The sequence below is a fragment of the Bos indicus x Bos taurus genome, chromosome 2 (assembly GCF_003369695.1).
Source record: "Bos indicus x Bos taurus breed Angus x Brahman F1 hybrid chromosome 2, Bos_hybrid_MaternalHap_v2.0, whole genome shotgun sequence".
NCBI lineage: Eukaryota > Metazoa > Chordata > Mammalia > Artiodactyla > Bovidae > Bos > Bos indicus x Bos taurus.
The window spans coordinates 19,222,684-19,248,525 of NC_040077.1; the positions used below are offsets into that span (position 1 = coordinate 19,222,684).

Here is a 25,842-nt window from a genome sequence, read left to right on the forward strand (position 1 = left end):
ACCTCATGCAAAGAGTTGACTCACTGGAAAAGACTCTGATGCTGGGAGGGATTGGGGGCAGGAGGAGAAGGGTACGATAGAGGATGAGATGGCTGGATGGCATCATTGACTCAATGGACATGAGTTTGAGTGAACTCCGGGAGTTGGTAATGGACAGGGAGGGTCGCAAAGAGTTGGACACGACTGAGCAACTGAACTGAACTGATAGGTCTCAGTTATAAATAAAATCTGCCCACATAATTAATTTTACTAAGGTCAATGTCCAAAACAGTTTACTACAATACTAGCATATAAATGGATAATACAGTCTTATCAATCAGACAGACCCATGGTTCTCTTAATACCTAGGTCTCTGAATGCAAGCCAGACACACAGGTGGCTTAGTTTTCATTTAATTATTATATTAAATTTCATCATTTATAGGACACGTTTATCTTAAACTTTTATCAGTAGTACAGATATTCTGAAAGAAATTTACTTAAAGAAATGAAAGCTGTGACTTAGGAAAGGGGACATATGTATACCTATGGCTGACTCATGTTGATACATGGCAGAACCAACACAATATTGTAAAGCAATTATCCTCCAATTTAAAGAAAAAAGGAAAAAAAAAATGAAAGCTGTGACTTATGATTTTAAAACATTTTCTATGTTGTCAATCTGAATTCCTTAGTTCAATTTCTATATAATTACGATAATCATTCTTCGCTAAATAAAAATTTAAGCTACTCTTAGACCAAACAAAAGCCTGCCTAACAGCCTCTAGTAATTATTATTGAGCAATCATTCTAGGACTATTTTGAGGGTACTTAAATTCTATAAACTTAAATCCCAAACTAAATTTCATAAATAAATAAATTTTATAAATATACTACATTAGATAAAAAAATAAATTTCAGCATATAGAAAAACTCAAAAGCAATAAAACTAAAATCGGTAAGATAATAAATTGTGTTAGAAAGTTTAAGACTCCAAGCAAAATAGGAAGAAAGAGAAACATGGTTAACTGTTACTGAATTCTCCACCCAAATATCCCATGGGCACCTTAAACACAACCCATTGTAATGTCTTTTCCCCAGAATCATCATTTCTTCTTCTAGACTATTATTCAATGCATCCAATTAATCAATCAATCAGATATCAGGAGTTGCCCTAAATGCTTCCCTTTATTTAACATTCCACATCCAGTTGGCAAACTGTCCTTTGGAAAATCTATTCCTTACTTTCCATCTCCATTGCTACTGCCTTAAACAAGGTTTAGCCCTCAATATTTGCCTCTTTAAACCTTTAAACTCCTCCTCCACACTTGCACGATTCTAATCTATTCTGCATAATGCTAACAGAATGAGCTTTCTAAGATGTAAAGCTGATTTATTCTATTCCCTCTACAAAGATTTCCCTCTGTGGACAAGAGAAAACCCAAATCTATCCTGCAAAGCCCTAGTCTACCCATTCGGCTTTATCTTCTGTAACCGCACTCACATTAGCCTCTTTTTGAGTCACACTGAATGATCTGAAGTTCAAACACTTCAGAGGTTTATGATACCATATTTTTAGTTGACAAGTGAAGAAAAATTTGGTAAGAAAGAAGAGATGGTCTCAGGCAAACTTTTATTCACGTTTTAAGATTTAGTTTAAGCATGACTCCTTCAAGAAGGCTTTCCCCACTCTCTACCCCAATCTTATGCAAAATCAAGTAGGATCCACCTACTTCATTTGCACCCCAGGGTATTCAGTACAGTCTTTCATATCATCTAATACTCCTGCACTTATTCATTTATATAATTATCTGTCCTCATTAGACTGACAGCTTCCTGAAGACTAGGAGCTATGACATTTATTTTTCCAGCTCTGCACTCAAGTCTTCCTTCTGGCACATAACTGGTGTTTCATAAATTTTTGTGGCTTAGAGTGCTGATTTTAAAAGCACCATTCCTTACTCACCAAAATGAAACTGCTCGTTGTCCATTAGGCGAATAGATGCAGGAGCACATCTCTGTTTTAAAGAGAAAAAAACGTGATACAAAGTTAATATGGTAAAGAGTCTAAACAGTTAGAAAATGAAAGTCACCTTTTTGTATTTGAGATCAAGAGCTTAATTCCTAAAGATACATATGGGGAAAAAAATCTTAATTTTTTATATAATTTTATGACAACAAATAAAACATTAAATGCTTCTATAAAACATGTGGAGAGGAGAAATCTATGTATATAATGCATACATACATACATATGTTGCCAGATCTTTATTTGCAACATCTGCTAAATCCTCAGAAAAGACCTGTGGAAATAGCTATACCTAACGCAAGTATTAGCCTTCAGAGTGGATTATTTTAAAACAAAGTAGAAAATTTATAGGACTAAAATCAAGCCCAGAGTATTATGCCATTTATGAACTATAATGTGTCATTAGACTCGTATACTCTGCTAAAATGAGGGAGACGGCGGTGTTTATGTGAGGCAAACTACTTTAAAAATTTAACTGTGATGTCTTCATAGATAACTCTAGGACTTGTTTCTATTCATTTTAAATAGAAAAACTCTCAATGTCCAGAATTCTTTCAAGGTTACCTGGATGAAAACAGCAACAAAATCTGAAGCATAATATTATGTATCTAAGATATCTACACCAGTGTTATGTTAGTCTAGACACACAGTGAAAGCTGCAGGAAAGAGAAATGACAAAAGGAAATATTCATATAAATTCTGTGATGCTACACTATCATACAAACACTAACAAGGTTTAAATTAGCTACAGTTTTCCCACAGAACTAAAGTGAGCTTCACTCTAAACTTGATTTTTATATTCTATGGAACTTTTTAATATGGTTAAACTTCCACCAAGAAGCTGCTTTCAGGGACTTCCCTGGTAGTCCACTGGCTAAGACTCAATGCTCCCAATGCCTGGGGCCTGGGTTTGATCCCTGGTCAGGGAACTAGATCCTGCATGCCACATCTAAGACCCAGTGCAGACAAACAAATACAGACACATTTAAAAAATTTTTTTAAATGAAGCTGCTTTCAGACTACAAAATTTTGACTGACAGAGTTTTTAAACATTTATCTCCTGAATAACATTTATCAATAAATTTGTATTAACACAATGTTAAAATTTATGAGAATCATTCGAAAGAACAAAACTTTTATACCTTAACTGTGCTATAACATTTTTGCGATTATGTGCTTTTAACTGAACGAATACTTAATTTTATAAAACCATTCATAATATATATTTTATTTTACACAACAAAATGATTAGGTTCTTATTTTGGATATTGTATAATTTAACTGGACTTCCCTGGTGGCTCAGATGGTGAAGAATCTGCCTACCAATGCATGAGACTTCCCCTATGGCTTAAGCAGTGAAGAATTTGCCAGCAATGCAGGAGAAACAGGAGATGCAGATTTGATCCCTGGGTTGGGAAAATCTCCTGGAGGAGGAAATGGCAACCAACTCCAGTATTCTTGCCTGGAAAATCCAATGGACTGAGGAGCCTGGCAATCTACAGTCCATGGGTTGCAAAGAGTTGGACACGACTGAGCACGCACACACGCATAATTTATTTACTCGCCCTTGATAGTAAAGGGATAATATAATCTATATTTTTAAAAAGTCACTGCCAAATCTAACGAACAATACCAGGTAATTTTATATACTTAGCATAACAATAACCTATTGCCTTATATTTTATAGAATCCTATTGTGTACAAGCCACTTTCATGTCTTTATTTGATATAAGAAACAACCTTGTCAAAGTAGCAGAACTCATATTACCGCCATTTTACAGATGAGAACATAAGAACCACAGGGATTAAAGACTTGCCTGAGGTTAGATGATTGTAAAAGAGTAAGGTAGAACTAGGACCAAGATATTCTGACTGCTAGATGAATAATATTTCAAATAAACCACATAGCCTCAAAAAATAAAACATAACAGGTAAACACACTTTCACGCAGAGCTTTAAAGTCATATTTGAAAGAAAAATTACATGAAAACCCACTTATTTGCTATTTTGTAGTATTGATAAAGTATAATATTTATAAAATAAAAATCGACAATCTGAGTACTTTCAAATCTTGGTATAAAGGTATCTTTGTAGTTGAGTTAGTGCTTCTAAAAACATTACCAGTTTCCAAACTACTGAAGGAAAATCAATTTTCCTGAAATGTTTTTATTAAAACAGGCACATCAACTTTGAATAAAACATACAAAACCTGAGGAGACAAAATTTCTTTTCTTCATAAAAGAAACAGAATATCACTTAACATACATATTTATATGTTTAGGCTTAAGCACACCAGTAAAATGTAAGAAAGAACTCAGTTTTGTTAAAAAAAAGAAAACTTTTAAACTCCTACCAATGACCTGTAAGTTCTACCTCTTACTGCCACCCAGATTCTATTCCACCTGTATTTATAGCAGGTGATAATAATGAAAACACCCCACATAGGCACACATATATCGAAAAATGAAAAAAGGATTAATATATTACATTTATAGTAAACTAGTGGAATTCAATCTCAAACAACTAAAATATGATATGTAGGCCTTGATGAAATCTTAGTTTGAAAAGACTAACCACAAAATACATTTTGGGGACAACTGGAATAATTGATTATAGAATAATACTAGATGGGATTAAGAAATTACTTCTGGACTCATAATAGAGAACAAATTAGTGGTTATCAGCTGGGAGGAGGTGAAACAGAGGTGGAGAAGTGGGAGGCACAAACTACTGGGTAAGATAGGTTCAAGGACGCATTGGATGTATAACATGGGAATATAGCCAATGCTTTGTAAGAGCTATAATGGAAAGCAATCTTTAAAATTTATATAGAGATTTAAAAATTAATAAAAAATACAAGGAAAAAATTATTGCTGATCTTCCTAGACATGACATAAGAACACCTTTATTTTCAGAAGACATATGCTAAAGTATTCAGAAGCCAAACGTCATAATGCAACTTAATTTCAAATGGTCAGGGAAAAATACACAAGTATATAAAACAGAGCAAAGAGTTAGTATTTTTTGTATATATTAGATGAATATGCAGGTGGTCACTGCAACTTTGAAATTCTTTCAAAGTTTCTGTATGCTTAAAATTTTCAAATTAAAAAGTTGAAAAAAAATAGTACAAAACTTGTTTCAGGGTACTTGCTACATATAGCAACTGATATTCAATTATACTAAACATGATTTTAACTTGACAGCTGAGTCATATAAACTAGTCAGTCATCCACGGTTCCTATTCATACTGAAGCAAAGTGAATGGTTGCAGACTAATACTATCCAAAAGAATAAAAAGCTAAAGAAAGCTTTTTGAATGATAAATACTAAATTCAATTTCAAGTGTTTTTTTTTTTTTAATTATCAAAATCAAACCAATAGCTTTATTAAATCTCATGTTTTAACAGTGGCACATTTTTTAAAAAGTCAGTGAATAGAGTTTTTCAGTTATTGTCACAAGTAAATTCTCATAAGCAAAGACACTCAGATTAAAACATAGCAAGACTACTTTAGATTCTCTGGCAATTGATAATTTGTAAATCACTATTCAGCATTCTAAAACTACAAAGGAGGAAAAGTTGCTTAGAATTTTAAGTCAAAACATTTTAAATCATGACATCCTAATTAAATAGGAGTGCTTGTAATCAAAAGAGCAAAACAGTATTACTATTCTTAAAGAACAACATGCAAGCTGAGTTACTATATCTATAGTTAAGACTGGATTATGTTTCAATTGCTATACAACTACTTTGGTAAGTTAAGAAAAACTCAAAACATCTCCTTTAATAGTTAAAGACATCATAAATTCCGATGATTTTGAGAATTTGAGCTCTAAGTTCATACTCATGCTATTCAATTACACTCTGCTAGAATATTCCATAGACAAGGCAAGAAGAAAAGGGGTCCTTGAGTTAAAGTGACCCCTGGTGGTAGGTGATCAGAACTAACCTGAGGGGGAATATTTTCCCCAAGTAACTTTAATGTTGGGTAAATGATACATTCAGGGCACTTAAGGAACACTCAAACAAAAACGGCTTACTTTAAGTGGAATTAATGAAATAAACTGATTTCATTCTTATTATGATAAATGCGCTCTGACTAAAATCTCTCATGACACCTGTTGTTGTTCAGTACCTAAGTCGAGTCCAACTCTTTGTGACCCCACAGACTGCATGCAGCATACCAGGCTTCCCTGTCCTTCACTATCTCCCGGAGTTGGCTCAAACTCATGTCTATGACACCTGATCTGTACTTTATCCTTAGTAAATAGTCTAAAAAGATACAGGAAACCCAGTATGGACTAACAAAGAAATATCCATATCTTTGTTGTATCTAAGCAAAGAAGAAATAAATAACCTGACTTCAAAGCATGGGTATAAGATTCACTAAGTCCAGTTGCTGGCAACTTCTTCCCTTTAATGATGCTACAACCAGGAATTTACTTGAATATATAACTTGAAAAATAAAAAAAAAACAACCACTCTAATCTTATTTAACAGAATTCCCGACAACTTAAAAAGCAAACTCTTTCTCAATCTAACCACTTTTTCTGAAAAATAGTCCCTGTAAGAAATACATCAAAAGTTTTCTGCAAATTTTGTTTTCAAGGAACTAAGTCGTATTTCTTCCTTGTCACAGGGAAAAACAGAACTTGCACTTCAGATGAGACATTCTGTTAGAAGAGGTATCTTAGTTTACTAGTTACCAGCTAAAGAAATTCAGTATTAACAAGTTTCATTTGTCTACCTGATTTCTTCTAACTTCATAAAGCACTGGTATCTAGGTTAAAAAATGAATCCTTTGAACCAAAAAGGTTTTTTCCTCCAAGGAGTAAATCAAACGTTCAGTATAGATTCTGAAAGTGAACGTGAAGTCGCTCAGTCATGTCCCACTCTTTGGGACCCCGTGGACTGTAGCCCTCCAGGCTCCTCCGTCCATGGGATTCTCCAGGCAAGAATATTGGAGTGGGTTGCCATTTCCTTTTCCAGGGATCTTCCCGACCCAGGGATCGAACCCAGGTCTCCTGCATTGCAGGCAGATGCTTTAACCTCTGAGCCACCAGGGAAGCCCAGTATAGACTATAGAATGGCCCAAGTTCCTGAGCCTTAAAACTATTCTGGAGATAGTCTGCTAATCCACACTATATCAGAAGTTAATGCTTCAATACCAAACCCCTTGAACACAGTTATAGAAACATTTAAGTACAGAAAATTTTATCAAATACAGAAAATTTTACCTTTGGTGACTATTACAAGACAGGAACTATGTCTGTTTAATTTACATAATATCAACTGTACTGTGTTAGAAATAAAGTTAAAAGCATACTCTCTCACAGAAAAACTCACAATAAAATAATTAATATTAATTTAAATAATATATTGGGAAGATCCCCTGGAAAAGGAAATGGCAATCCACTCCAGTATTCTTGCCTGGAGAATCCCATGGACAGAGGAGCCTGGCGGGCTACAGTCCACAGGTCACAAAGTCAGATACGACTGAAGTGACTTTGCATGCACATAATCAATACGTTAATTTTTATAAGTTCAAACAAGGATATATAAAGAAGAGAATTCTCTTAAATACAAATTCCTAGGTATAAAAGCTTAAAATGTAGACAAAATTATTTCTTCCTCTGACTAATGTATCAGAACTGACACCACAGATGAAACCATGCAATATTTAAGGCTACTGGTAAACTGGTTAGTCCTGTTGGAAATGATATACAGGCTTACAGCTAGGAGTCTACATTGTAAACAAGAACTCTTTTAACAAAAGAATTATCTCTTGGTTTTAAAGAATGAAACAAATACATAATGCAAGATAGATATCTCCTTCCAGTTACTTAAGGGAAAGGCCAAATGTTAATGCCAAACAGTCTCCTGGTGGTAACTTTACATCTGCAGTTTAGCAACAGTGAAGTGATTACAGCATGTCTCCTAACTATCCTCAAGTTTGATACATTTTGCTGGATGACATAATAAAGACTCCAGTTAACCAAGCATTTTGCTAGGTTATTCTCTCTGCTTCAGAAGGACAAAAACATGACATCAAAAAAACGATTTAAAATAACAATCTCATTTTCTATATGTAACCATCTTCCAAGAATTATCACTGAATATAAATAAGCTTTAAATGTTTTACAGTGTTAAGTGCTGAACCTAACTCCTTTCAATTTATTTGAACCCCTACAGGATAAATCAAGTTGAAAACAGAACAATTCAGAATTTAACAGTCTGAAGTGTTAGAAAAGAATGATGTACATCTTATGAAATTACAGTATAAATTCACTAGAAAAAAATACTATCAGGGTAAAATTGTTTAAAATAAAAGTGATGGCAGGTAGAAAACGCCACCATCCTCAAAAGGAAAAAAAAAAAGCTATCTTTTAATCTGTAATTCTAAAAACCTAGTTCTGATACTGAGAAATAGTTTTTGGAGGAATTCGTACTAATCCATGCACACATACACAATGTTTCCTCATAATGAAACAAACTGGTCCTCTCTCAATATCATGAGGTATGCTTAAGTTTTTATTGGCAGGGGATGGGGGGAAGATCCCAAACTTTAAAAACTGCTTTTGAACTTGTTTCAACACTCAGTGTTCCCTTCACATCTTGTAAAAAGATACTTGTCATTTTAAAACAAAACAGAAAAATATCACATGACACTAATATTCTGATTAAAAAACACAACTTTCCCCCCTTGAGAGGCTACTGTAGGAAATCTATTCTCTGAGAAAATCGTAAAAGCCACTTACCCATCTACTGAGTAAAGCTGGAGATTCTACTGGACTGCCACTTATGAGGCAGAATCACATTAATCTTACACTAAATCTTCCTTTCTAGCTCCTCACAAGGCACTGAAGTACTGCAAGAGGGCAATTCCTCCCATGGACAAAGATCAGATGAGCGACCTTAATAGAATCCTGCTGCTGCCAGTATAAAGTTGCTTAATTCATTTCCTTCAGTAAGAATAGTGATAAAAAATATACACAGAGCGCACTTGGCTATTTGTGAACAATCACGTCCACTCCTTTCCAAAAGATACTCAACCAACATACAGTTTCCCATTTCAAATGCAACTTGAGTCTGCAAACAGTGCAAAAATGGAAATGCTATGAAATGACAGTGAGGAATTACAAGCAGCCAACTCATTATTCAATCAAGAATTTGGCACAATCGTAAACCATGTACCATCTATTTTAATGGATCTTAGTTCTCTTGCTATCAACTGAACTTTCCAATCACAAATTGAACAACGACTAGTGCCAAAACCTGATCATTTTCTCACTTTTTCTGTGTGAAAATACTGTTACAAGGCAGGGCAGCATACAGTACTATTCTTGACACATGCAGTTTGCATACTCTATAAACTAATATAAAATGTGTGTAAACCATAATACACTTACTCATTTCCAGGAAAGGCAGATAGATATTAATGTCCCTCTATATGTGCAGTATAACAAGAGTAAAAATGCAGGTTCCCCAAATAGTGGAATATCTCCAAATCCCATTGACTACTCTCAGCCGTTGTTTCATTCATAAGAGCAATATTTGAGAATGAAATACCTATCTAGGCTTTTCAATCAGTTTCAAGTAAGGCAAGCTTTCCAGTTACATAGTACTTTTGTCTCTAAAAATTGCTATTACTAATTATACAGAACAAAATTATTAAAACTTTAGAGTGGAAAGAACATTTCAATCAACCATCACCTTTATTTATCGAGAGAGAGAGAGAGAGAGAGAGAGGGAGAGAGAGATACCTCCAATACAGTTTTCTATAGTGAATTTAGATTATGGTCATATTGTGAATACCCAAGCAATTTTTTTTTTTTAAAGAGCAATTTTTATTGACTTACTCAATGATGAAGAAAAACCTCACCACCTGCCTTTTATTAGCCCAAGTGGCTTTTATCTGTTACTTTCTATCAGGAATATATTAAATTGTAACAAAAACTGCATCAAATTCCACCAACTATTTATGTTTAATTAACTTCCAATTTTAGTGAAATTAAAAGTTCAGGATTTTGACAAATTTGTACACCATTTCTCATTAATGAAACCTAAGACAGAATTACATTTGAGTATTTGTAATATGGAAAAGCAATAGAGCACTCAAGCATAAAATACGTCTACTTCTATTCCGAAGATCAAGTCTACTAAATCTGTGTTCTGCAGAGTGGAGACATTGTGAGGGGTGGAGCTGGCCAACATAGAGTGTAACCTCATTAAAATCTTTTATTGAAAATACAAATTTGACTAATTTCATAAATTCTATAATTATTTTTAAAAATCTAATTTGGCATCCATAGTTACTTTACCAAAAAAAAATGGAGGCAACAGGCAACAATGGCCAGTTAAAAACATACCACTGAAAATCTGAATGAGAGAGACAATATAGACTGTATCTTTAATAATAAAGCTCTTCTTGGAGGGGATATAGTCAAGCTTGAGTAAGATGAAAAGTGAATATAAATTAAAGTACTTAATGCAAAGAATAAACTACAGTACAAAGTAAAAACATTAGAATAAAAAAAAATCTCACTAAGGAAGATTTGAAATTAATCAGAAAATACAATCTATTTATGGAAAACATTTTATTTGATTTTGATTTTAAATGGTGAATTTATGGTTATTTTCTTAAAAATAAAGAATAACAAAAACCCCCTAGTTTCCCATTCTTCTAGGTATGAATTCACAAGCAAAAAAACCATAAGGCTCTTCAAGCACTGCTTTTGCTTCTTAATACCTGGGGTATCTTAAATTTAAAGATGGCCTTGGCCTTTAAGTGATGGAAGGTTTTAGCGACAAGTTATCAGAACACAGAACTTTACTGCTCCGTGCTCAAATATTTATTCTTAAACTTATTTCCACTCCTCTACTCGATAATTTCACTTATAATAAAGATTATTGCCATCTCATTATTTTAGTAAACATAGCATAAGACTTATATATTTTAGCTCTCTGACCATAACATAATAATCTTGAAGTCTGAATGAATTAGGAGCTCTTATGTAAGCATTTCAACAACATTCACCTCTGCGTTAACATCACCAAAGTAACCCACTACGAGTTCAAGAATGTTCACTCCAAGACTACACACGCTTCTTTTAAAACTCTCCCTTCACCTAAGGGTAAGACAACCAACATCAAGCAGCCTATGGCTAAATCTTGAGGAGAGAAGAAGAAATCCAACGACAAGCAACTGAAGCTACCAGGGATTATAAAAATTACCCTTGTCAACTGTTAGATTAGGTGATCACACAGTTGGACTTTTTAAAGTGGGAAATTCTAAGAACGACTGTCTCAGAAGACAAGATTGAGTGAATGGAAAAAGAACACTGGCAATGGTAAATATGTGGGGAAATATAACATTTTTTTAACTTATTTTATTTCTTTAAAACATTAATAGTGGTTTGGTTCTCTTGGGATGATAGGAAGGTAAGGTCCAGTACCTTATGAAGTCCACAATGAATATGGAGCACTTGCCAGATACCACTCCTTTTCCTCATCAGATCCTCCCTCCATCCTATTCTGGATACCAGGAAGCTGACCTATATCTCTCTCTCTCTCTCACACACATAAGAGAGCTCCCTTGCACTCAAAATTCAAGTGGGTATAGCTGATGGCAAGTATTAAAGAATTCTATGAGTTCAGAGAAAGCAAGAAGAGGCTGGACCTTCTCCCTGCTAGGAAATGTTGAAATAAAATTTTTTCACAAATCATTATAGCTCAAACCATTGACCAAATATCTAAAGAAATGCAAGAATTTCCAAAATAATACATATAACTAAACACAGAAATAAGATTACTTGGCATCATTTACTCAAAACAATATATTCCTTGACAATATATTCCTTTTTTCAAAAAAGGAGAAAGTGGGAATTCTTCTTAGCTTATATCTAAATATGTTATATTCCTATATACTATACTATGTTACTTAAGATACAGCTTAGGTAATATTATAAACAAGTAAGGCCTAGTAGCAGTACATTCTAAGAACTGATGAAGTTTGATTACATATATTTAATTTCTATTTTGGGGGGCCATTGATATTCAGCCATTTATTTTAATTTCAATAAATATCTTAATTTAAGAAAAATGCAACATTACTTCAATTAATCACAAAATATCTTACCCAAAAATAACCTGAGAAAACATTCAATAAAAGGCAGAATTCATTTGAAGCTGTCAACCCAGGTACATACCTTACCTTGGCTTAAAATCAAATAGCATTCTTTAAATCAAGAAATAGGTGTATAATTACGGAAAGAAATAGCAACTGAACTGAAAGGAATGATTTTACAACATTACCTTTCCATACAGAACTGGGTAAAAACCACAAATATAACACAACTAAATATGAAGATTATATGTGACATAGCAAAATCAATTATGCAATAGAATTTTTAAAATATAATATATGGGTGGGGTTTTGTTTTTGTTTTTACCTGTTTTGCAATTTCTCTTAAACAGGCTACTCCTTGTTCAAAATTAGGGAAAGCTACTGAGCCATACTTTTGGTATTCAGGAATTGGTCTGATTTTTATTGTAGCTTCTGTTATCACACCAAGAGTTCCTGAAAAAGAAGGGGGAATATCCAATATATCACATGCCAATTTTCTAAATCATATTTAAAATTATTTTATCTATTTATTCTAATAATTTATTCTATTACTCATATTTAAATCTATTTAATCTATTCTATATGGGGAATAATGGCTACTCAAGTCTTCCTAGAAAAACAACTAAGCAAATTTTATAATTTCTTAAAAGAGGTCTTTGGAATACATTTTTCTTAGTTATGTATAAATATTTTAAAACATTTTAAGGCAACCTTTCTCCAAGAAGGTCAATTTAAAATAGTTTTTAAAGTATAAAACCTGTTAAAATTTTTTTAAAAATCTTAAAAGCAACAGGTTTGCATACCTCATATGCATTCAAACAAAGGTATATTTTGATATTTGAGCCTATTTTTATTATGACAATTTACTGGGGCAAAAAGAACCTAATTTTCTATGAGAATTTAAGATGATATTTTCTATGTCATTTAAGATGACAGAAGAAATTAGACTATCACACTTTGCCTTTTTTCCCTAAGAATTCATAAAAAGAAAAGACAAAGACAGTATTCAGATGTCCTAAAAAGAAACAAACGAACAAAAACCCCAAATATTTCAGAGACAAAAAAGTTATCAGTTATCATAAATAGCTAGCACAAGAGGACCATTAATGAAACATATATCCTTTTCTTTATCACACAGAGGAGTGGAGGACAAATCAGAGAGGAAAAAAACAAGTTAAATATAACTATATGATTTAAACATCTATGCTAAAATATTTGAATAACCATGGTTAAAAATAATGTATTCAAAAAGCCAAGCTTTTCAAATCAGTGCTTTCTAATGTACAAATGATATAAATTATTTCTAATAATATTAAGTAAATTCTCTGAGAATCATGAAACAAAGAACAAAAGGGAAATCTGAAATTGTAGAACTTAATTATAACACTAGAAATGTTAAAAATATCACAAGAAACAATGATTCCAATAAATTTATAATATACCTAAAATATCAATACATAATACAAGGTTAAAAACTACTATGAATCCACAAAAAGTAAACTATATTATACAACAGTATGCTTGTCACACATACAAATGATTTCCTACTCAGACAGCAAATACAAACCTATTTTGATTTGTAAATCACAACAGCTCTGCAAGATTGGCCTGTTTAACACCTGAATTAAAAATAGATATGATCTCACTTGCATGTAGAATCTAATAAAAATAAACAATAAACATACAGCAAACTTATAGAAAAGACATCAGACTTATGGTTACCGAGGGCAGGGGAAGAAAGAATTGAAGTGGTCAAAAGGTATAAAGTTTCAGTTATAAGATAAATAAGTATCAGGAATGTAATGTACAACATAAGGACCACAGTTAACACTGCTGTATGATATACAGGAAAGTTGTTAAGAAAGTAGATCCAGAGTTATTACAAGGACAAGTTTTCTTTTTCCTTTTCTTTTTGTTGTATCTATATGAGATGATGGATGTTAACTAAACCTACTATGGTAATCATTTCACAATACATGTAAATCAAACCATCATGCTGTACACTTTAAACGTATGCAGTGATACATGTCAATTATTGTTCAGTAAAACCAGGGGGAACAGTGGGAAGAACCTCTCCTAAGCTCAGAAAAAAATCTCAAACACTAACCCTAGGAACTATCCCTTCTAAGGGATACATTTTAAATGGGTAAATTTTGTAAAATTTAAATGGGTGAAGTGTGTAAATTCTATCTCAATAAAACAAAGGAAACTTCAGAGTCATCTTTTTAAACAAGGAGTTATGTACATGTAATTACTTGCTCAAAAAGTTTACACACACACATACAAAACATTAGCAAACTTTAAAATTCTAATTTTACATCAAAATTCTAGGTATTAGGTAAGCAGTGACCATGCCCTAAATTTCTGTACAGCTGTATTGCCTCATATGTATAGTAGGTACTCTAAAGCAGTAAAACCCACTGCAACACTAAGTAAGATTAAAAAATAAAAATTAGTAAAATGAGACTTTGCACTGTTGCAAGATTAATGAAATGACCAAGGCATGTCTGTGCAACTATTTAGCTATGAGTTCTGCAGCAGGAGGTAGGGGTTGAAGGGGTCCCCACTTTAAAAGGAAACTCTATCCAAGTCCCCAATGCACTCTGACTCAGGGCAGTTCTTCCACACAGATCTATATTCAAATTAATCCAATTAAAACAGTTTACATCTAAATTCACTTCATCAAAAGGCTCATTTCTGTTAGGCTTACTGATTATTTTATTGAGCTTTATTATTTATTGATTCTTTTGCTCTGGGAATTTTATGTCAGTGGAATGATATAAAACTACTTAAGATTATCTATCACTTGATTATTTGCACATTATAGTAATATTTTATACCCATTTTATATAATTGTAAACAACTCCATAGCTAAGTGACATCATAGATGTCATTCACTTTTCTTTTTCAATAAAAGTATGCTGCTATAAATTTAAGAATTTCCTGTTTTACAGTTTCAAACATAATGTTAAGAAAACTGAAAGGTTCAACTACTATCTAATAAAAATGCAAGTATTTGCTTGAAGTAAATAAAATCTTTCATAATTTGAAAATATACCTTCAGATGACTTCAGGACTGAGAAAAATGGTAGTCATTTGATTCTCAATCTACTCCTCCCCACCCTCAACATGAAAATCAATAAGGAAAACAAAGAAAACCACACAGGACAGATACTTTAGTATTAAAAGGAAACAACATATACTATAATCTTCAAATTATTCCTAAGTATAGATAAAAAGTAAAAATTCCAACAGACCTTTTATAATCTTCCAGCTGCTACAAGGAGAAAGTGAGTAAGGGGTGAGGAGTGGTGGTTGAGGAGGGTTAGAAGACTCAAGAAAGACTCGTTAAGACTCCTTGAGAAAGAATAAAAGCAGCAGAGGACTTAAAGGAGGCAGACACAAAATCAACCCCAGAAAGAAAAAGTGCAACAATAAACCCGAATACTATATAAATCTTGATAATCTAATCCATAACCCTGGCTCTCCATAACCCTGGAGGGGTGTGAAGATGGAACCAGAAATGATACCCTTGGAGAAGCAGGGGAAGTATTTTCAAAGAAGCATCAACTGAAAGTAGTGTAGTATTCCTTGGAGACAAGGTAGTGAAGGGAAAGACTAAAATTAGGAGAAAAATTAAAGATCTGAAAGAAATAAAAAACAAGATATGTCATGGCTAAAAACACCACCATTCATGAAGCAAACAGCACAAAAGAGAGAACAGAACACTCAAAGTAGGGGGCTTTCCAGGCAATAAACAGGAACAGAGAAAAAGCAAACCAAACCCAAATAAAACTACTACGAAAGGTCAGAAAACGCAAATAAAAGCTTTTCCACTGATGAGATTGCCGCCGCCCCCCCCTACCGCCCCCGGCCAACAAAACAAACAACAATCCTGGAGAAAACCATAACACAACTTTTCAAACTCAATTCAATATTGTCAAATAAGCATTTGAGGATATAAAAAAAACACTTGAATTAGAAATATAAACACTAAAAACATAAATGGACAAAAAACAAGAAGAAATGAAATAAAAGATGACCAAACTCAGGGAAGAAACAGAACAAAAATGAAGACTAGGTTACAAGGAGGAAAAACAATAGACTCAAATGAAAACTTAATAGAGGGCATTGAAGAAAAGCAAGAAAATAACCAAGTGAATGAAAATGATATTAAGAAAGAAGCTGAGGGGAAAAGTTTGCAAAATCATGGCTGAAATGGCAAACAAGCAAAGAAACTCAGACAAACATATAATTGGTATCCCTGCAAAAGAAAAATCAAAACACTGCAGGGAAGGGGGAAATGTGCTCCAAAATCCTACTACTCAACACTACAGTCCCCCAAAAACCTTTACAGAAATAAAAGAGGACCAGCATATACACACAGAAAGGGTCCCCTGGATACCAGAGCAAAAGTAACATAAACTTTAATGAAAAACAACACCACCACCACCACTCTCAGTGCCTCTAGGCAAAATGGCAAGAGAATTGGCATCAGATTCCTCAAAACAGCACAGAAAACCAAAGCAACAGTGGTATAGTATTTAAACAAGGAAAGAATGTGTGACCCATGAAAGTCACTCAAGCTGTCATGCAAGTATCAAGGCCACAGAAAATAGTTAAGAAGATTCCAGAACTCATGGGATATACAAATGTGCCTTTCCTGAGGAAATCTACTAAAAGATGAGCTTTATTTAACCAAAAGATGAAGTAAAGTGACACAGAAGAACCAACAGTAAGTATTTCATCCATTTCATTTTAGAGCAAAGACTAAAACAAGGGTGGGCAATGAGTTAAAAATAAAAATGTGCTTTTAAGCCATTTTTCAAATAAAAGAGCAAGTCATTATAAATTACTAGTAAATTCCATATATAGGAAAAGAATAAAAAACATTTCAAATGCTTTATTATATTTTTAATTATATTGATCAATTTATACAATATATAAAATGGGAGGAAGCTGCTTATCCAAAAAATAATTATGAAAAATTCATAACACAAAACAAGACAAAAACATTCAACTTAACTTGGTTAGTCACATGTGGAACTTAGTAGGATAGGGGGAAATAGGTTTTTTATAACAGTAATGCTTTCAAGGTTGTTATCAGATGACTTCCCTCATGGCTCGGACTGTAAAGAATCTGCCTGCAATGTAGGAGACCGGGTTTGATCCCTGGGTTGGGAAGATCTGGAGAAGGGAATGACAACCCAATCCAGAATTCCTGCTTGGAGAATTCCATGGACAGAGGAGCCTGGCGGGCCACAGTCCATGGGGTCGCAAAGAGTCGGATACAACTGAGCAACTAACACAAACATAATGTTTTCAAGGCTGTCATCAAATGATTTAACTACAGCAAAAGAAAATACTTTCTAAAGCTCAAGGAAAAGTGTATGATTCAAATTTAAGGCAGGAGATTATGAGATAGTTCAAAATAGCAGAAAGCACAGTACTGTTAAAGAATATGATTTCACAGAAGTTTACCTTCTCAATCAAGCTGTCTCCTGGCCTATAGTAAGATGACTCTATATTCAAATACATACAGAAATGGTGACCAGGGACCACAAATATACTTACAAAGATCACTGATGCAAAAATAATGAAGAGCCACAATAGTAATAAATTTAACATTTTCTGAGTACTTACTATCTGCTTATAAACTGTGTGGCATAATCTCATCTGACCCTCCCAAAAGGCTTATGAATACAGATACTTCTATTATCCCCATTTTACAGCTGAGGACATTGGGCACAGAGAATCACCTAATTTACACAGTCACAAAAATATAAGTGGTGAAACCAGGACTAAAATCCAAGTCTGAAAGATTTCACAGTTCATGCTCTTAAATCAGTATGGCATTCTGCAATCTCATTTAAATACAGTAATGTACCCTAGTACATATGCTTTTTAAAAAGTAAGCAAAGATATACAGTTTATTGTAATAAGTTTGCTCTCCTTAAATTCATATAATAATTTACTATTGAGGTAGGAGGCAGCCCAGTGTTTTGGATAAAGTTCAAACTATTTTAAAAGGGATAAAAGACCAGATTATCTCTTGTAATCCCCTGTAATCCTTACCACTCCACCCTAATCTACAGTCCACTCCACCCTAAAATTAAATCTTATGTTCCAGTTGTACTGAAAACCTGGCACCTTCACAAGGCAGACACAGCACTTTCTCACTTGTAAATCTGCTCACATGCAGTTCTCTCTGCAGGGCAACTCCCTCCCCACCTATTCCTGCAACTGTCTAGAATTATTTCCTCCTTATCACTCTTGAAGGACCATTTTAGGCACGACCCCTCAAAGGAAATCTGCCTAAGCTCCCATCTATATGACCTTTGTCTGTATTTCTCTTCTGTTTATGTCTATCATAGAATTTATCTTATTCTATTAATAATGGTCAATTATTACTTGTGTCCTTGAGTGTTCCAGCACAGTACCTAGCAATCAGAATTTTTAAAATGCTAATTGATGGAAGAAAAAAATGTCTGATGTGGTTACTTGAAAAGATAATTTATAGGGTTGACTCCAACTATCTATATACCAACAGTAAAACTAATAATTATCAGTTTTAATACCTATTATTCAATTTGACATTTAATGGGAGAAAGTTGTATTTTTTTCAGTTAACTCTTAGATGATGCATTAATATGAGAAGTTCCAAAAATTATACTTTTTAGAGAACTCTATTATTTTAAAGGAATTTAACATTTTGTTTTTCTCGTCAAAACTGCAGTTCTGTTTTTCCATCTAATAGTACACTGACCTGTTTGCTAGAAAAAGAGTAAGAGTAAATTGGTGAAATACCTTGACAAAAGTTTGTCACTAATTATCATGAAAAATATCTAGGCTATTACCATTGGTCATCATAACTTAATAGGTGACTTTCAGTATATTACTAAGACACATAATTTGTAATTTTTTCCTTGATGCTACCATCAGAAGTTAGAATTATGCCCTAAAAACCCTTATTGTAAGTGCTCTTTTATCCATGAATATAGCTATATGTTTTGAAAATCTTTTTGACAACTTGTACTACCTTCTGACATTACTAATGAGTTCCTCTGGTAATATAGAAACACTTTATTTCTCTAAATTTAAAGGATAACTATCCCCCTCTACCATCCTAAGAACTGAAAAATATGCCTAACTTCACCTTACCCATAAAATTCAGTGCCTACATAACAGTTTGCAAACCAGAAGGAAGGTTAGTTTTTGGTTCTTTTTCTAATAGATACAGAAATTAAATGTTTTGCATAAAATGAAAAACTATATTCTAACCTACCCAGTATTAAGTAACCAAGCAAAGGACATGACTTAAGCGAAAAAAATAAAAGACCAAGAAGTTTGAAGAGATAAGAATTTTAAATTCCACTTCTTAAAACACCAAGTAGCAAATAACAAAAGATAAAATTATAGAAAGACAAAAGACAATAAGATAATACTTTATTAATCCTTTCTTCTTGATAATTCAGAGATTAGAAAAATCACACCATAAAATATTATAGCAAACCATTTTAAACCCTAACAACTACTCCTGCTAAAACTGATTCAAAAAGAAAAACATATTTCTAAAACAAAATATATTTCTAAAATATATTTCTAAAAGAAAAATAAAATAACACCAAAAGGACTAAGCTGGTTCTAAAACCATAAAAAAGCAAAATGCAGGAGAAAGTTTAATAAGATGTTCTCATAATAAAAATTTATGAAGTACTAAATTAAAGTAATAAAACTTAAAAAAACACCTTTCTTTAAATATACAAAACATGTCTTTCTTTCAAAAATCTGATATCACAATATCACAAATTTTTACAAAGTTGAATCACTAACCTGTATTTTTTCATAATAAATTTGCAGTTATATTTACCTTCAGATCCCATGATGAAGTGATGGATATCAGGGCCTGTTGACATTCGAGGTCCTTGACAGCTTTTTTCTATTATACCTCTAGGTGTTACCATTTTTATATGAACCACCTGTTTAATACAATGCATGATGTAAATTCTAGATGTCTGTCAGTGAATGTTGTTTGTGTGGGTACACACACCCTATATATTTATATAAAACACTATTTTTAAAATATTGGTTTAAGTGACAAATGGTGATTCCCTTCAGAATTCTAATATCTTTTAGTAATTATTAGACTAAAAATAAATTTTATGTAAGTTTAAAAGAGGGAAAAAATATTCTAAGATTGTTATTGGTCTAGGAATATTCACAGTCTTAAAAATTGAAAAACAATTTCTTTAAACCAAAGTTACTCTAGGGTTGTCCATGTGGTAAAGAACTAAAGAACAGGAAAAATATGCAATGATCATATTTTAATGGGTTCATTCTTTCACTCATTTAACATTTATGAAGCACCATTATGCACGTCAAGCATTGTTTACATGCTTAGCATTCTAAGAAAAGATTTATTCTTGTCTTATTCCCACCTTCAACTTATCTACTTTATCCACTCAGTAGAAAAGAATGAAGTATTAATTCTGATCATACCAAAATTGGGATGAAGAGGGAGATGTGACTGAGTTAAAAAGAGGAGGAGAGATATGTGTGAGATATGTCTCACACATGTGAGAAAATCATTGTCGGGAGAGAGTCAATCAAAATATGTTCCTCAGATCTGACTCAGAAATGGTTAGGTAAAACCCAACACATTGTTAGGATGTGATAAATAAAAATAGAGTATGTACTGTTGAAGGAAATGAACAAAGGATGTAAATAAACTATTACACAATAAAAAGAAAAATTGCCAATAGGACATTTTAAAAGTTTCCATTTACTAACAAAGAAATATAAAATTATATGACAAAAACATAAATAAAAGGTCTAGTAAAATAAACATTCTCATAGTGCTAGTAAGATTGTCAAATGGCACAAGATTTCTAAAGAGCAACTTGGCTATAAGGGTCCAAAGACATAAAAACATGCTTGATCCAACAATTCAAACTCTGGGAACTTACCCAAAGAAAATGATCAAAGATGTATGCTAAAGAAATTACTACAAAGGATATTTTTCCCTTTATTTATTTCCATAATTTTTAAATAAAAAATAACTTAAATACTTTTTATAGGGAATTACTAAATCACAAATTATCAATGAAAGAGAATTATATGCAGTTTTTAAAACTAGTGATACAAATCTATGCTCATATACATGGTAATGTATTGATAACATAGTTTAAAGAGCCGATTAAACACAGTATGATGCTTTTTTATAATTAAAACTAGATATAAACATGCAAATAAGTATATTAAGATGTGTACTTATAATTTGTGGACCTTAAGTAACTGTAAAAAGGATTAAAACAAATTACATGCTTTAGCAGTACTAAAGGTAGCAGTCTATCAAATATGCTTAACTTTGATAAAGCTTTTAATAATTCAATAGCAAAAGGATCAAATTCTGTCCTCTGAAACTGAATTTGTTATCTTAACTACAAAATGAAAAATGTGATTTCTAAAATATCTTCAATTAAAAAAAGATAATGTAAATATTTTTAAAGTGTTCATTATATAGGCAAAGTCTTAAATTGTTGGGTGTTAACTACAAAGAACCAATATATTTTATCAATATAATAATATATTATAATTTGATATTTCTATCAACAAAGACATGATAAAAATATTGTAATGCTAGAGTTGAAAAACAAAGCTAAACAGCTCTAAGAATAATGTTAGGAACACCACATTAATAGTCTCAAAAATTATCTTTCAAATTGTTATCAAAATATTGACGACAAAGGGAACTAACATGAATGAAGTACCTATTACATACCAGGGATTCCACTAAGAGTTTTCATTTTATGTCCTTTATTCCTCATAGCAATTCTACACAACAAATAACATCATTCTATTTTATACCATAGGAAATTGAAGTTTAGAAAGGTGAAACAATTTGCACAAGGTCACACAATTAATCACTGTAAAAACTACAAATGGAACAAATGATACTGAATGCCTAGCCAGGATGCCTATCACACACTCTCAAGAGTAATAACACCAGGTCAGTGAAAAAAAAAGTGATATGTACATAAAACATTACACTAACTAGAACATTTTCCACTGGGTTCTTTAATTCTACACAGAAACTTTTTTTCAGTAAAATAAATATCTCATAAGGCCAAAGAATAATAATGACAGACCACCTAACTAAATAGACTAAAATCTTGGTAGAGTTGAAGACTCAGGCTCTAAGTCTTGAAAAATAAAATTTATATGTATTTATAAGTCAGATAAAACATCTACAAAGCTTAGATATCATTCACTCAAAAAGAAGCATTCTTAAATGACCACAGTTGTGTCTTTTAACTGTTTGGATTATAATGCATAGTCAATGTTATTATAATCAAAAGGGGTATACTTTTGAGGGGACTCTTCAACTCAATTTTTAACAGCTTAACAACTTTATAATAATCTCTATTGACCAATCAATTATTATATAGTAATGAGAAAAAATTTACCAAGTCCTCAATATTGCCATAGATATTCTTCTTCATGCCTGATGCTCGAGTAGATACCCATCCTCCCACAGTGCTGAATTCCAGGGAATCTGGTTCATGACCTGTACAATAACCACTTTCTTTAAGCTGAAAAACAAAAATGTAATATTTTACCAGTGAAAATGGCCCCATTTTGCACAGCACTCAACACATTAATTCTTTTCACATTAGAATTTCCATATGTCTTTGCTATCTAGACTCATTAAAACCTAAATAGATAAAGAAACATTTTATCATACTTGTCCAAAAATATTTTTAGCTTTTGCCTAGTGGAAAACTTCGCAAAACTGAAAACTATGAACCAAGAGGCAGTTGTATTTTCCACAGGCTCACCAGGCAATCATACTCCTTACAATCTTTCATTTAAAAGACAACTACCCTTCTTATTTTTTATTCCAACAAAGAGACAATTTAAATTCTTATAGACCTCAGATTATACTTAAATAAGTGCCGACTTCACCTGAATACTTTCAATAAATAAAGCACTTAATCTCTTATTTTCCCTATCCTAATATAATCTGCAGCAGGCCTGCAGAAAATCTGAGCAAATTGCCTGTACTTAAATCTCTCAAGGAGTCATGTGTTTTAATGTACAGCCATCTGGCTAGGTTTCCTGCATGTAATACCATCATTTATTTGTGATGCAGATCATGCATTCCTGTACATTAAATAGTCACTTGTTTCTCATTTTTCTATATTAGCTTGGCTTTGCCATCTGCACAGCACCTGAGGTTGAATGGATGCCCTTTACTGCAACAACACCAAAGCCATTCCACTAAAATCATTTTAAAGGCTCAGCCATCTCATGTCGAACGCTACAGACACCACCATCTGCATACCCACTGTCTACTGCACTCAAGCCCATCAATCTGTGTTGACCATTTTGATAGTCATCCAATTAAGCAACTGTTTCTATTTTTCAAGTAAGCCATCCAGAGATGTAGAATATGTCAGTTGTGTTTATAACTGTGTATTTAAGTATCGTATGCAAGTTATAATCCAAATTTTGAAAGTCGAGTAGGCTAAATATAATTTGTTAGCTTCTGCAGATAAGCAATGCAAATTATTTATCATGTCTAATTCTGTTGCTAGAAAACAAGATTTAAAAAGACATTATTAAATAATAGAATTTTTCACTAAACATTTAATATGTTAATTTAATTTTAAGAGGTAAATAACCACTGGTAAATAAGTAGCTTAAATACAAAACTGAACGTTAAAATCAAGATTATCAGACCAATATACTTCCCTAACTCCCCAACAATCTTTATTCATATCCCAACAATCTATATTCATACTGTGCTGTGCTCAGTCATGTCTTGACCCTATGTGACCCCACAGACTGTAGCCTGCCAGTCTCCTCTTACCTGGAACTTTTTACACAAGAACACTGGAGTGGGATACCATTTCCTACTCCATATTATTTACTCTCAAAAGACTACTGTCTTTCAACTTTTCTGAAGGTAACAAATACACACACACACACACACACAGAACTCTTGAAACTAAACAAGAAAAAATCCAATTAAACAATAGACCGAAGATCTGAACAGACATTTCACTGAAAATAGCAAATAATCATATGAAAAGATGTTCCACATCATATGTCATCAGAGAAATACCAATTAAAACAACAAGATACCACTACAACTTCAAATGAATGGCCCCAAATCAGAATGCTGACAATACCAGATGATGGAGAGGATATGTGACAGCAGAAACTCTCAGTACTGGTGGGACTGCAAATGGTACAGCTACTTTAGAAGACTGACAATTTCTTACAAAACTAAATATACTCTAGCAATCATACTTCATCTATTTAGTCAAAGGAGTTGAAAACTTATGTCCTCATAAAAACCTGCACACAAATGTTTAAAGCAGCTTTATTCCTAAGTGCCAAAACTTGGAAGCAATCAAGATATCTTTCAGTAGGTGAATGGATAAACTATGGAACATTCAAATAACTGAATATTATTTAGTGCTGAGAAGAAAAAAGCTATCAAGCCATGAAAAGACATGGAGGAAACATATATTACTAAATGAAAGAAGCCAATGTGAAAAGGCCACATATTCTATGATTCCAACTGTACGACATTCTGGAAAAGGCAAAACTAAGGAAACAAGAAAATCAGTGGATGACTTCCCTGGTGGTTCAGGGACTAAGACTGTGGGCTCCCAACGCAGGGGGCGTTGGGTTTGATTCTTGGTCAGGGAACTAATCCCAGGTGCTGCATCCAAGAGTTCACATGCCGCAACTAAAGAAGCCACAAGGCTGTAACAAATGAGTACTGAACATCCCACGTGCTACAGCTAAGCCCCGGCACAGCCAAAGAATTAAGCAAATAAATATTAAAAAAAAAAAGAAAAGATCAATGGTTGCCAGAGGTGAGGGGTTGGGGATGGAAAATAAATAGGGAGAGTACAGAGAATGTAGGGCAGTGAAAATACTGAGTGATATTATAATGATGGGTACTCAACAATTATTTAAACATCTGTCCAAACCCACAAATGGACAGCACCATGAGCGAACCCTAAAATAAACTAAGGACTTTCTGTAATTATGATGTGCCAATGTAGGATGTCACTGTATCATTTATATGGGGAATCTAAAAAAGCTGAACTCAAAGAAATAGAGCATAGACTGGTAGTTATCATGGGATGACAGGGTGGGGGAAATGTGTCAATAGTGGTCAAAAGGTACAAACTTCCAATTACAACTTGAATAAATTCTGAGATTTCAAAAAAAAAGAAATCTACCATTCTTGTGAGTGATGTTGATATTGGGGGAGGCTAGGCATGCACAGGGACACAGGCATATAGGAAATCTCTGTACCCCCCTCTCAATTTTGTTTTAAACCTAAAATTGCTCTAAAAATATAGGGTGTTTAAAAAAAATGAAAACAAAGATATTTTCAGACAAATGTAGAAAAATTCATCAACAGCAGACCCACACTAAAGATATAAATATTTACAACAAGTTCTTCAAGCAGAAAGAAAGAATCACCAGATTGAATTAAAGGCATCACAGAGGGTAACTAGGGACTTCCCTGGTGGCTCAGTGGTAAAGATCCCGCCTGCCAATGAAGCAGATATGGATTCGATCCCTGGATTGAGAAGATCCCTTGGAAAAGGAAATGGCAACTAACTCCAATGAGTTGCCTGGGAAAACCCATGGAAAGAGGACCTGACAGGCTACAGTCCA

At 33.1% G+C, this 25,842-nt stretch overlaps 1 protein-coding gene across 1 annotated transcript in view; it reads right to left on the reverse strand.

Moving 5' to 3' along the window:
* The window catches only part of AGPS (alkylglycerone phosphate synthase), a 130,719-nt gene that overhangs the window by 47,415 nt on the left and 57,462 nt on the right, over positions 1-25,842 (reverse strand). The window contains exons 9-12 of the mRNA XM_027556969.1: positions 22,602-22,727; positions 20,006-20,114; positions 12,461-12,588; positions 1,945-1,996 (exon numbers count right to left, since the gene is read on the reverse strand). Of these exons, the coding sequence (XP_027412770.1) occupies positions 1,945-1,996; positions 12,461-12,588; positions 20,006-20,114; positions 22,602-22,727 (415 nt within the window). The remainder of the gene's footprint in view (positions 1-1,944; positions 1,997-12,460; positions 12,589-20,005; positions 20,115-22,601; positions 22,728-25,842) is intronic.